Source organism: Ochotona princeps, chromosome 26 (genome assembly GCF_030435755.1).
Source record: "Ochotona princeps isolate mOchPri1 chromosome 26, mOchPri1.hap1, whole genome shotgun sequence".
NCBI classification, from domain to species: Eukaryota; Metazoa; Chordata; class Mammalia; order Lagomorpha; family Ochotonidae; genus Ochotona; species Ochotona princeps.
The window spans coordinates 22,857,148-22,868,936 of NC_080857.1; the positions used below are offsets into that span (position 1 = coordinate 22,857,148).

At 53.7% G+C, this 11,789-nt stretch overlaps 1 protein-coding gene across 1 annotated transcript; it reads left to right on the plus strand.

Moving 5' to 3' along the window:
- Positions 1-1,797: 1,797 nt before the first annotated feature.
- On the plus strand, positions 1,798-7,297 carry ZFP36L1 (ZFP36 ring finger protein like 1). Its single transcript, XM_004584451.2, has 2 exons — positions 1,798-2,026; positions 4,373-7,297. The coding sequence occupies exons 1-2, from the start codon at positions 1,970-1,972 to the stop codon at positions 5,372-5,374; spliced, it is 1,059 nt and encodes a 352-aa protein (XP_004584508.2). The 5' UTR covers positions 1,798-1,969; the 3' UTR covers positions 5,375-7,297.
- Positions 7,298-11,789: the final 4,492 nt, after the last annotated feature.

Below are 11,789 nucleotides of genomic sequence, written 5' to 3' on the forward strand. Positions count from 1 at the left end.
CCAGAGGTCTGCCCGAAGGTTGAAGGAATAAATAGGAAACGCGGTAACAACAACAAAAAAAGTAGCGGGATGGGGGTGGGGCGGTGGGGAGGGCGACCCAAGTCTCTCCGCCCAGCCCGCCCCGTCCGTTCCCAAGAAACGTGCTCATAATGGGGTGACCTAATTACATCGCAATGGGACTCGTTCTTTACCACCCGGCGCGCAAGGGCTTTCATAACAGACCCGGCGGCCTCGAGTGCTGGGAAGAAACGTGCGAGGGCCGGGGAGGCGGCCAGGCCCGCGTGGAAATAGGAAAGAAAGGCGGCCCCGCGATTTCCGCCTCTTTTTGCACCCGGGCGGAGGCCCTGGGAGCGGATGGGGGGAGGGGCGTATTCACTTTTTCCCCCCACTGGGCTGAGTGGAGGGGGGTGCATCTACACCAGGCAGTACACATATATTTTACCAGTTTTTTTTAAGAGTTAACAATCCATTGTGTGGGTCCTTGAGTTCTGGTGGGCCCTGTGTCTCCCCCTCCCCAGCTCCCGCCAAAACAGCGCAGACAGCCCAGCCATATGTTCCGTTCCCGAGGGGGCGGAACGACAATAAGTTAAAAGTGCCGCCTCCCCCTACTTCTTCACCTTCATTCTTAACCAAAGTCACTTTTTTCTTTGTTCTAGCGTACGGAGTGGGGCGTGTAGGGGAACACGGGGGAGGTTGAGGCCCATATTTGACAGCGCGCGAGGAAAGTGGTACGTTGCGCTTTTTATTTATTTTTTTCGGAGGGGAAGGTTTCAGGGTGTTCAGTTCTTTAAAAGTTTAAGATTGGATACGTGAAAGAAACGCCACGCCCAGGCCTGTGAAAAGTTAACAATCAGCCCGGGCGGTGGTCTTCTGCGCAGCGCCACTCTCTCCCCATCCCATTCCTGCCCACACCCGGGCGGTGGGCTGCAAAGCAAAAGTGCCCGGGTGTGTACGCCCGTGCGTCGCCCTCCACCGTGCCGCGCTCGCCCCCGCCAGGCCAATCCTTCCAAGGAAAAAACTTTCCCGAATTTCTCCCCACCTCCCCCCCACCCGCCACCTCCAACTCCGCCTGGCTTAAAAACAAACAAAAAACACTAAAACCCCAAACCCTAAACCTGAACGCTTGCTGCGTCCCACATTTCCAGTGCCCTCGGCCCGCCTTGGTGACCGCGGGAGTGAGCGACCGCAGAGACGTCGGGAGCCGAGCGGGCACCTGGAGAAGTTTCAGGGGACACCCGCTCATGTTGGAAACCGCAGCGCGGCCGTCCGCGACCGGCTCTTGCTCCAAACTGCCAAAAAAAAAAAAAAAAAAGAGAAAGTCGAGCCCGCCTTCTTGCCCGACCAAAAAAAAAAAAAAAAAAAGACAACAACAACACAACAACAAGAACTCAAAGGGAGGTGGAAGGAGTGATGTCACAGAGCCGCGCTCCCAGGCCGACCTGGGGGTGGGGGTGGCTCCCCTCCCCCCTTCGTGCCGCGCGCGCCCGGGGAGAGGGGAGAGGGGCGCCTGGTGCTCCGGGTGGCGAAGCCCGCGGACTCGAAACTTTTCCTCTTTAAGAAAAAAAAAAAAGTTGTGCACGGCTCGCAGTGGTTTTTTTTTTTCCGCCTTCTTTCCTCGTCTCCCCTCCCCCTTCTTCCTTTTGAAAGTTTCTCCTCCTCCACCCCCCCCCCCGCTCCTCTCCACCCCAGCTTGACCGCAGGCTGATTCAACCTCAGTGTCAATCAACTTTTTTTCCCCCTCCTCTTCCTCATTTAAATAACTTTAGAGCTCCTCCTCCCACGGCCCACCAAATCTGAAACTATAAATTGGGCTTTACGCGCCGCAGCCCGGGAGAGGGAGAAAGGCGAGGGGGCGCCGGGAGTAGGCGTGCGGGAGCCCAGAGCCCTGAGCCGGAGGCTGCGCCTTCCCCGCACCGGGAGCCTAGCCACGCACCAGACCCTCGCCTCTGCCCAGTAGCGAGCGCCTAGGATGACCACCACCCTCGTGTCTGCCACCATCTTCGACTTGAGCGAAGTTTTATGCAAGGTAAAGCGGGCGGAGCGTTGGCTTTTCAAAAAGTCTTTTTGTTTTTGCTTTCCGAAAAATACTCCCTCCCAAAGCAGTTCCCCGCCCCGAACAGAGAAGTTTGGATCTTAGAAAAGTAGGAGGAAGAGGAGGTGAGACGAGCTGGACTCTTGTCTTTTCCCCCTCCGCCTGCAATTCCTCCCGAGTTTAAAGGAATGTGTCCTCCTCACCCTTTGGGTTTCAACAAGTCTCTGGTGGGGATTACCTGCGAATCTGGAAGCCGCATTTTTTTTGTGGGGACTTTTGCGTGACATGGGGGCGAGTTTGGGGCGATTCTTCAGTCGTTTGGTGGATGTGCTTGGAGGAAGGGCCGGGGTGCGCTTTGGGTCTCGGCTCGGAGACGCCCGAATCTACTCAAACTTTGCCGGCTTGTGGGCTGAGCATGGGGCCCTGGGAAAGACCTGGGAAGGACGAGTCTGCTGGGAGGTCCCCTCACCCCTTTGACTTCGAAGCAACTGGGGGAATGTGGGAGGAAGTTGCAAGTCGTGATGGCAAAGTTACAAGTGAGTTTGCCGTGGGGTTAGGTGGGCCGCCCCGGCTCGTCTGTGCGTCCTTCCGCCGCAGCCCGCGGTGCTGCAGCCTTTGGGGTGAGTGGGGGACCTTGGGCTTATCCTGCGTGGCGGGGTGGGGGGAAGGGGTGTCGCTAAAAACTTCAGGCTGTGTTTACTGGTCTCCGAGTAAGGCTTTACCGGGGGCCTCCTTGTAGCTGGTTGCTTTTTAGCCCTTGTTGGATAAGGCCGGTTTCAAACTCGGAAGAGTTCCAAGAGTGCGCGGTTGAAAGGTGTAGAACCAAAGCCTGGGTGGTTGTTAAAACTTCTTTCCGACCTGCCCCTTCCCGCCCCCTTCCCCCAATTTGAAAGGGTGAAGCTGCTAGGCCACTTTTAATTGCCGAAGTGTTTCTCCCCCTGTCTTCAACACGTCGGGTCATGTTGCTCTCTCTTCCTTGCTCCGCCGCCCCTTGTCGGCGCAGCTGCCAGGGCCTCCGGGGCTGCAGGCTTGAGGTGTGCGGACGCCAGGCGCTCTGGAGCAACAGCAACAAGTAGGGGTTTTCGGCGTTCCTTCCCGAACTCCCTCGGGCAGGAGGCGGCCCGGGCGCTCCCGCACTTTCCCTCCTTTGATCTGTTGTGCGCTCCCCACCCCACAGGACTTTTTAAATGAGCCTCATTGTTGGGAACCGGCTCTCCACTGGGTTCCTGTAATCCTGTCTGTGGGGTGGTTGTGGTGTAGGATTCTCGATCCCCACCCCCCACCCCTCCCCAAATCCCGAGGGACCGATTTGAGAATTTGCACAGTGACACCCACGCGGTCTGGGAGTCAGCTCCCAAGGTCCCCTGATCACACACCCTCTTCCAGATCCTGAGACAGGTGACCGGGGACTCGCGGGAACAGAAAACTTGCCTGGAGTGGCTCGGCAACCCACCTCCAACTTCTCCCCGCCTCCCCGTCCCAAGCCCCCCATCTGCTATTGATTGGGATGTGGCGGGGTGGACCTGGTGTTTGCCTTTCACTCCGGTCTGCAACTCTGCGTTAAAGATTAAACACTGGTGCTCTTATCCAAGCCTGCTCTTTTGGCCAGGGGACTAATTGCAAAGGCATCCTCATGGGAGGCGAGCTCAGCTGGGAGGACCTTGTGGAAAAGTGGCCCTTGCCGGACCGTGGGGCCTCTCTGTGCCTGGGGCCAGGCCGGACCCCAGGGTCTTCTCTGCTTACCCTCCTACCTCCCTCCACCCCCCTCAGCAAGCTAGGAGCTCGGGCAGCCTGAACACCTGTTGCCAGAGGAAAGGAACCCTCTTGTGAAGGGAGGAAGTTGAAGGGTCCTGGGCTGGGTTTGGGGGAGGGGTCTTGATGAAGCTGAAGGCTGGTCCAGAGGGGGACTTCCTGTGAGTTTGAAGTTGTTCTCTCTGAGGGTTACTCATGTTTTTGGTCAGAGGGAGGGAGTCTCCCCCAAGTCTTTGAGTTAAAGCATTCGTAGGGGTGGGGAGAGGTAAGGGAATTTTTTTTTTTTTTAGACACAGGTCGGAGTGGTAGGTGTGGGAAGGGGAGCTATCAGCCTGCCTGGCCTGGGACAGAACGGGACAGGACTCAGACATAAAGCAGTTGTCATCGAGGCCAGCATTTGTGGTTTTTAATTCAGAGGACCAGAATCTACCCAGGGGGCAGGTCCTGAGAGAAGGAGAGGGAGGGGGTGGCTGGGGAGTGGGGCGGGGGAGGGCTCCTTGGAGCCTTTCTGAGCCCCTTCTAGGCCTGTTGGATTTGTCTCTCCACTCTAAGGGCCATCTCTCCTCTCTTTCTCCTCCCCCCCTGCAGGGTAACAAGATGATTAACTACAGTACTCCCAGCGCCGGGGGCTGCCTGCTGGACAGGAAGGCAGTGGGCACCCCTGCCGGTGCGGGCTTTCCTCGGAGGCATTCGGTCACCCTGCCCAGCTCCAAATTCCACCAGAACCAACTCCTCAGCAGCCTCAAGGGCGAGCCGGCGCCCGCGGCCCTGACCTCCCGGGACAGCCGCTTCCGAGACCGCTGCTTCTCCGAGGGGGGCGAGCGGCTGCTGCCCGCCCAGAAGCAGCCCGGGAGCGGCCAGGTCAACTCGAGCCGCTACAAGACCGAGTTGTGCCGCCCCTTCGAGGAGAACGGCGCCTGTAAGTACGGGGACAAGTGCCAGTTTGCGCACGGCATCCACGAGCTGCGCAGCCTGACCCGCCACCCCAAGTACAAGACGGAGCTGTGCCGCACCTTCCACACCATCGGCTTCTGCCCTTATGGGCCCCGCTGCCACTTCATCCACAATGCCGAGGAGCGCCGCGCCCTGGCCGGGGCCCGGGACCTCTCCGCCGCCGCAGCAGCCACCGCAGCCGCCGCCGCAGCCGCCGCTGACCGTCCCCGCCTCCAGCACAGCTTTAGCTTTGCTGGGTTTCCCAGTGCCGCCGCCACCGCCGCCGCCACGGGGCTGCTGGACAGCCCTACGTCCATCACCCCACCCCCCATCCTGAGCGCCGAAGACCTCCTGGGCTCACCTACCCTTTGCGATGGCGCCAGTAACCCCTTCGGCTTCTCCAGCCAGGAGCTGGCCAATCTCTTTGCCCCTAGCATGGGGCTGCCCGGGGGTGGCTCCCCTACCGCCTTCCTCTTCCGGCCCATGTCCGAGTCCCCTCACATGTTTGACTCGCCCCCCAGCCCCCAGGATTCTCTCTCGGACCAGGAGGGCTATCTGAGCAGTTCCAGCAGCAGCCACAGCGGTTCCGACTCCCCCACCTTGGACAACTCAAGGCGTCTGCCCATTTTCAGCAGACTTTCCATCTCAGATGACTAAAGCCTGGGTAGGGAAGGAGACCACCCCATCCACCCCTGACCCTGCCTGCTCCACTGTCCCGGCCCCCCCCAGCCCTGCGCCCACCCGGTTCCCCAACAAGGTTAAGCTCAACCCCTTTCACCCCCTCCAACACACACACACACACACACACAGGACCTTGGCGTGCCCCTCCCTCGGCCCCCTGGTGTTCCCACCCACCCAACAAGGACAAGTCCATTTGGCAGTAGCTTCTATTGGCTTGAAACTCCCCCTCCCTTGAAGATTTTTTTTTTTACAGCCCATTCACGCATAACAAGGACAAGTCCCGTGTTTGTCAGTAGTTGCCTCTTTCCGACTTAAGCCTTAAGTGCCAAATCACAAGAGAGAGAGAAAAAAAAAGAGCAGTATCCGTTTACAGAAGCATCTTAGTGCCTTGTAACCGAACTTTGTCACTGTGACTACATTACCTCTTTAGCGCCAGGGGGCACCCTTGGGCCTCCCGGAGCCGCTGCCCAGGGGGAGGGGACGGAAGAGGGAGGGGGCAGTGACCCCAATCAGCAGCTCCCCCCTCGGGCGACAGAACTGCACCTTCCCTTGTGTCGCGCACACTTCCTCTCTTTCCAGGACCCCCCTCCCCCTTCGCGGGGGGGAAGAATCGATTATTGGCAAACTTTTTTTTAGGGGGGGGTCGAAACCTCATCTTGATACTTCTTCCCCATCCTGAACCCCTGTTGACTAATCTTGCCTGGGTTTGTATAGCCGTGCAGGAAGGAAGACTGGGAAAAGTGGACGAAGATGTTGACCCAAGTGGGACTTTGTGATTTAATTTTTTTTTTTTTTGGTCGTTTTTGTTTTATAAAGTGGGGAGGAAGGGGATGCTAGATGGACTCTGAGAGACTTGATTTTGGTGCTAAAGTTCCCCAATCCATATGTGACATCTTTTAAGGAAAAAAATAACAACAAAAAATGAGAGAAAAGCTTAAAAAAATGTAAGGGGTGAGCAGTTAATGGTATTCATTCCACATACAATATCTGTGTAAAACGTTTTCCTGTAGAAATAGCTTTGATGGTTTATTTGCTCTAGAATACCGTAGGTCTATCCTTAGAGCATTCACGCCATGCTTTTTTTTTTTCCCTGGGATTTAAACTTCATATAACTTTCAGAAATTGGAGAGCAAAAATTTTGCTTGTCACTGCACATCAATATAAAAAAGCTTATTTAACTTATCAAAACGTATTTATTGCCAAACTATGCTTTTTTTTGTTAATTTTGTTCATATTTATCGGGATGACAAATCCATAGAATATATTCTTTTATGTTAAATTATGATCTTCATATTAATCTTAAATTTTGTGACGTGTCTTTCCTTTTTTTTCCACAGTTTTAATATATTATTCTTCAACAACATTTTTTTGTAACTTTACACTTTTTTTGGTTATTTTATTTTAAAAAAAATGAAAAATTAATTTAAAAAAATGCAAAAAACTGTTGGATTATTTATTTTAGAAATCCCCCCCCACACACCCCCGTTTGTGTTGGACTGCAAATTGAGTTTCTTTCTCTTTAGGCCTTTCACAACTAGGACTGGGAATGTATGATAAAGTTCTGTGACAGAGCAGACGGAAAACAGGTTGTCCTGGGTAGCTTCTAGAAGGGGAAATAATAAATGAGGAAAAACCCTTTGGCTTCCACGTGTCCATCTCGACATTCCGCTGGCAGAGCTGAGCTTCTGGAGTCTTGGTGTGGAGTTTTCCGATGTTAGTGTAAACAGAACTGGCGCACACACACATTGAAGTTGAATGTAATTATTTCTCTTGGCTGGCCACTACCATTGCTTTCTTATTTCTTTGTGTGAACTTATTTAAAAGGAAAAAAAAAAAACCTCTTTTTTTGTAACGACTATTTGCAGTTTTAAAAAAATCAATAAACCCCGTTTTTGGTTTTTTTTTTGTTTTTTCTTTTTTTTTTTTTTTTTCGGGAACTGCTAATGATGGAGCTGATGTTATTGGGCTTGTGGCTCACTGTGGTTGGTGGCTTTTTCCTTTGGGTACCTTAAGGGGCTTAGTTTTCTTGACATCCCAACAGCTCGACCTACTGCTGTTGTCTTCATGATGGTACAAGTTGGTTGTGCAAAATGGGCGTGGAGTGGGAGGGTTTTTGCCTGTACCTGGTGCTGCATTGAGTTAGAAAAACCTGCCCAAGTATGTGAGCTGGCTGTGGGGCCGGCCTTACCCACAGGTGCAGCTTCCAGGATGCAGAGTGCAAAAACCAGGAGCTTCCAGTTTTTGCCTGGCCAGCCTGGGTTCTCCATTGTTTTGGTGCTATTTGGGGTGCTGAAATGAAGGGGACAGAACTCTGCATTAAGTTCAAGTCCTAGCTTTTCCATATCTGCCTGGAATGGGTGTGAGGAAGCCCTTGTACGCTTGGATGCTGGGGTGGTTTAGCTGGCCCTGACACAGACTTGTGGTAAGGGGATGTGGGTACAGCCAAGCTAGCAAGGCACCAACAGCTTCTGCTACCTTAACCCTGAAGTTTGAATGCCATGCAGGATAGGCAGATTGCTATCCTGGGGAAGATGGGTGCCCCCCACCCCGGCTAGAAGCACCCCAGCCACGGTCAGATGACCAGGTGCAAAGTCACCTGCCAGAGAGGAGTTGGATCTTCCTCAACACAAAAGAACAAATTTGACTTTGGTTCCTGGGAGGGATGGCTCAGAAGAGGTAGAGATGCTGCCATTCAGAGCTCAATTGTCTTTGGTTTTTCACTCGGCTGGGAAGTGGGGCTCCTCAGAGGGAGCTTGGTCTGCAGCAGACATTGGTGAGAGCAAAACTGTCCAGGAGACTAGCGGAGACTTGTCTGTATCTTCTAAAGTATTTGCCCTGAGCAGCAGATGTCTACTGGGGCAGCATGGGAGAGGCCAGAAAATATAGGGACCATGACCTGATCTGGGGCAGGGGCCAGTGGCCCAGGGAGGGGAAGACAGTCTTCTGGGCCCGGAGTGAAACACTGTCCTGTGGCTATGTGCATATGTCTCCAGATTGCCGAGGGTGCCTGTGGCCTTACCCGAGACCATGAACCATTTTCCCTGCAGGTGTTTGTGGGCATTGGAGGGATGTCTCTTGACTCCCCTCTCCTGGTGCGGCTGCTTGGGTTCAGAGGGGGCCTTAAGCACACTTCCTGACTTAGTCTCCTCCATCGCATCAGGCTCTAGAGTTAGGAGGACCTGACAGGTTAGAAGCGCTGGCTGGAAAGCTAAGAGCGGGTATCCTTGCAACTTCCAGGTGAAGCTGATGGGCCCCAGCCTTTGTTGAACCCTTAGAGTCTTTGTAGTGTCTCTACCAACAACTCACACAAGCTAAGGGTTTAGATTGCCTAGGCCTATGGGTGGTGGCCACCAAAGCCCCATCCCGTACCATCTAACCTTTAAAAGCTAGAGGAGGTGAGAGGCGGGCATGATGACTCAATTGGCTAATTTCTCTTGTCTGCAAGTGGTGGCATCCCATACGGACACCGGCGTGTATCCTGGCTGCTCCATTTCCCATCCAGCTCCCTGCTTGGGGCCTGGGAGGGCAGGGGAGGATGGTCCAAAGCCTTAGGACCCTGCACTCATGTGGGAGACTCGGAAGAAGCTCCTGACTCTTGGCTTTGGATTGTTTCAGCTCTGGCTGTTGTGGCCGTTTGGGGGGAGTGAACCAGTGGTGGAAGGAAGATCTTTTTGTTCATCTCTCCGTAAATTTGCCTTTCCAGTATAAATAAGTCTTTTTAAAAAAATTAAAAAAAAAAAAAAAAAAAAACTAGAGGAGGTGGTCTGCAGTTTCTTGTGAAAGGGAGCAACTGAATCCTCAGGTCCACGAGTTTTCCTAAGATTAGAAGACCAGGGACCCGGTGGCTGCCTAGTGTTCTAGCTGGCTGAGTCCAGGGAAGAATGGGCCCAGAACCACCCACAGGTGATTGGCAACTCCGAGTTCCTCTGGAAATTTAAGGGAATTGGGGTAGAAAAGTCAAGACTTGCTTTGTTTGCTAGTGCCCTGGGCACAAGGAGCTCCTTCCCCTACTCTGCCCGGATTTCTGGTATGCCTCTGATTTGCAGATCAGCACAAGGTTGGAAAGCCAGATCTACAGAGAGAAGGAGAGACACAGAAAAAGATCTCCCATCCACTGGTTCACTCCCTAAGTGACCATATTAGCCAGAGCTGTGCTGCTGCAAAGCCACAAGCCAGGAACCAAGAGCTTCTTCCAGGTCTCCCACATGGGTGCAGGGTCCCAAGGCTTTGGACTGTCCTCAACTGCTTTCCCAGGCCACAGTCAGGAAGCTGGATGGAAAGTAGGGCAACTGGGATGCAAGGCAAGGATTTAGTCATTGAGCCATCATGTTGGGTCCTGAAGGGCTTTTCTTGGAGCAGCTCATTGTTTTAGCTCCTGAGCAATGGCTTGTCCTCCTGGCCCGAGCTCCACATTGTGAAGAGGAAAGTTGTGGGCCTGTTCTACCCTGATGAAAGGTGGGTTGACAGAGACTAGGCAGGGGATAGGGCGAGAGGGCCTGGAGGTGCAGACTTAGAATGAATGGCTTTGGAGGGGTCCATTGGATCATGATGCACCAGTTACTGAGGGGTAGAGAACTCACAGTGGTAGGAGGGACATTGGGGGTCCTTGGACCAGAGTTCAAATCCCAGCTCTGCTGAGTGAATGGACCTTTTAGTTGATCCCAAGAAGTTACTGCATGGCTCAGATGAGCCTCTCGACACCCCAGTCCTTCCAGAGTGCCATGTATTCTTCCAAAAGCAGTACGTGTATTAGCTCATGCAATGCTTATAGTGACCTCAAGGAAGATGTCTCAGAAAGAACAAGTACAGAGAAACTGGTGGGTGGTGCATGGAGGGGATGTGGGGAGAGCAGAGAAGTTCATTGATTTGTCACACAGTGAGGAAGTGTGTGCTTGTGTCTAGGCGGACTGGCTGGCTGCACGCTGGATTTCGCCCCTGCAGTGTCCTGGGCTGGGACATTGGACGCAATGGGCAACGTTCCTGGCACACAGGAACCGTACCTTGACCGGGGTGTGTGTCCATCTGCCTTGGCCTTTTGGAGATCCTGTGGGAGTCCAACGAGCGCCAGCTGGGTTAGATCCCTGGGCGCACACCCCCTGCGGCTAGTGACATGAGCTCATCCTCCATGAAGCCTGGGATTGGCCTGTTTGGAGGAGGGTACCCAGGAGGCGGGGCAGTCCCCCTGGACTTTCCCCTTCTCTGCTTGCCATGAGGTAGCTTCTGTTAATGATTGACAGAACAAAGGGTGCCCCCAGGGTTGCCTTGGGAAGCTGGCCCCGTGCACTTCTTGCCCCTGACCTGGGGCTCCCCACCCCCTGGACGTAGCCAACCGTGGAGTCACGTCTGGCTGGGTTGCCTGGAAGCTACCTGAATTCAGAGCAGAGGGAGGGGAGTGAGTAGCCAGTTTCCCTCACCCCTGCATCCTTGCTTGCTGAGGTTCCTGCTGGCCTGGTGGGCAGCAAGCAGGGACCCCAGAGCAGAACTCCGTGGGTTAGATCAGCACCTGTTGGAGTACCCAGGCTGAGGGCCTGTGGGGCCTCTGGGAGAAATTCCAGTCCAAGTTAGCATGCTAGAAAACCAGTGTCTGAGGAGTTAGGCCAGAAAAAACTGCCAGAGGGGTGGTTGGTGGACAGGACCCCTCCTCCACATTGCATGCTGTTTGCACTTATTCCAACATGCTGACAAAGCCATGGTCTCAAGGTACAGGGCTATGAGTGACGACTACAAGCTGCGCTATCGCACTATCTGCCCTGGCTCTGATGAAAATAAATATTGGCAGTGGTTAAACCATAGAGAGTTTTCTCAGCACTCAGAGCCAGTCAACGACTGCCCTCTGACTCCCAGCCGGAACCCAGGGAGAGGGAGCTCCTGACCACATGGGACAGAGTCTGCTTCTGCTGTGCCTGAATCCTAGGGATAGCCCATCACCCATGGTAAGGAGTTGGTTCTGGAGTTCAAGGAACCTGAGTCCCAGTCCTGGCATGGCCTCACCCTCACTCTGCAACTTTAAGCTAAAACCTGAGTAAGGAGGAATGGGTGTTTTGGCACAAAGGTTAAGCCTTGACTTGAAACACCTGCACCCCCTGTTGGAGTGTCTGAGTCTCCCCTTTGCCTCCAAACCAGCTTCCTGCTAATGCATACCTTGGGAACCAGCAAGTGATGACTCAGACACTTGAGGCCCCACCACCCACATGGGAGACTCAGACTGGGTTCTGGGCACCTGGCTTAGTTCAGACTGTTGTGGACTTTGGGGGATTGAATCCGTATACTGAAGATTCTCTCTCTTTTTTGCTCTGCATTTCAAATAAACAAGTAAACCACATAGGTTCATTTAAATAAAAATTTAGTGGCAGATCAGATTCTATTATTTGCAATCCAAGAAGCTGATGTT

Coding starts and splice junctions, on each gene's coding strand:
- ZFP36L1 (XM_004584451.2), top strand. CDS start 1,970: ATGACCACCACCCTCGTGTCTGCCACCATCTTCGACTTGAGCGAAGTT. Junction 2,027..4,372: donor TGAGCGAAGTTTTATGCAAG/GTAAAGCGGGCG, acceptor CCCCCCCTGCAG/GGTAACAAGATGATTAACTA.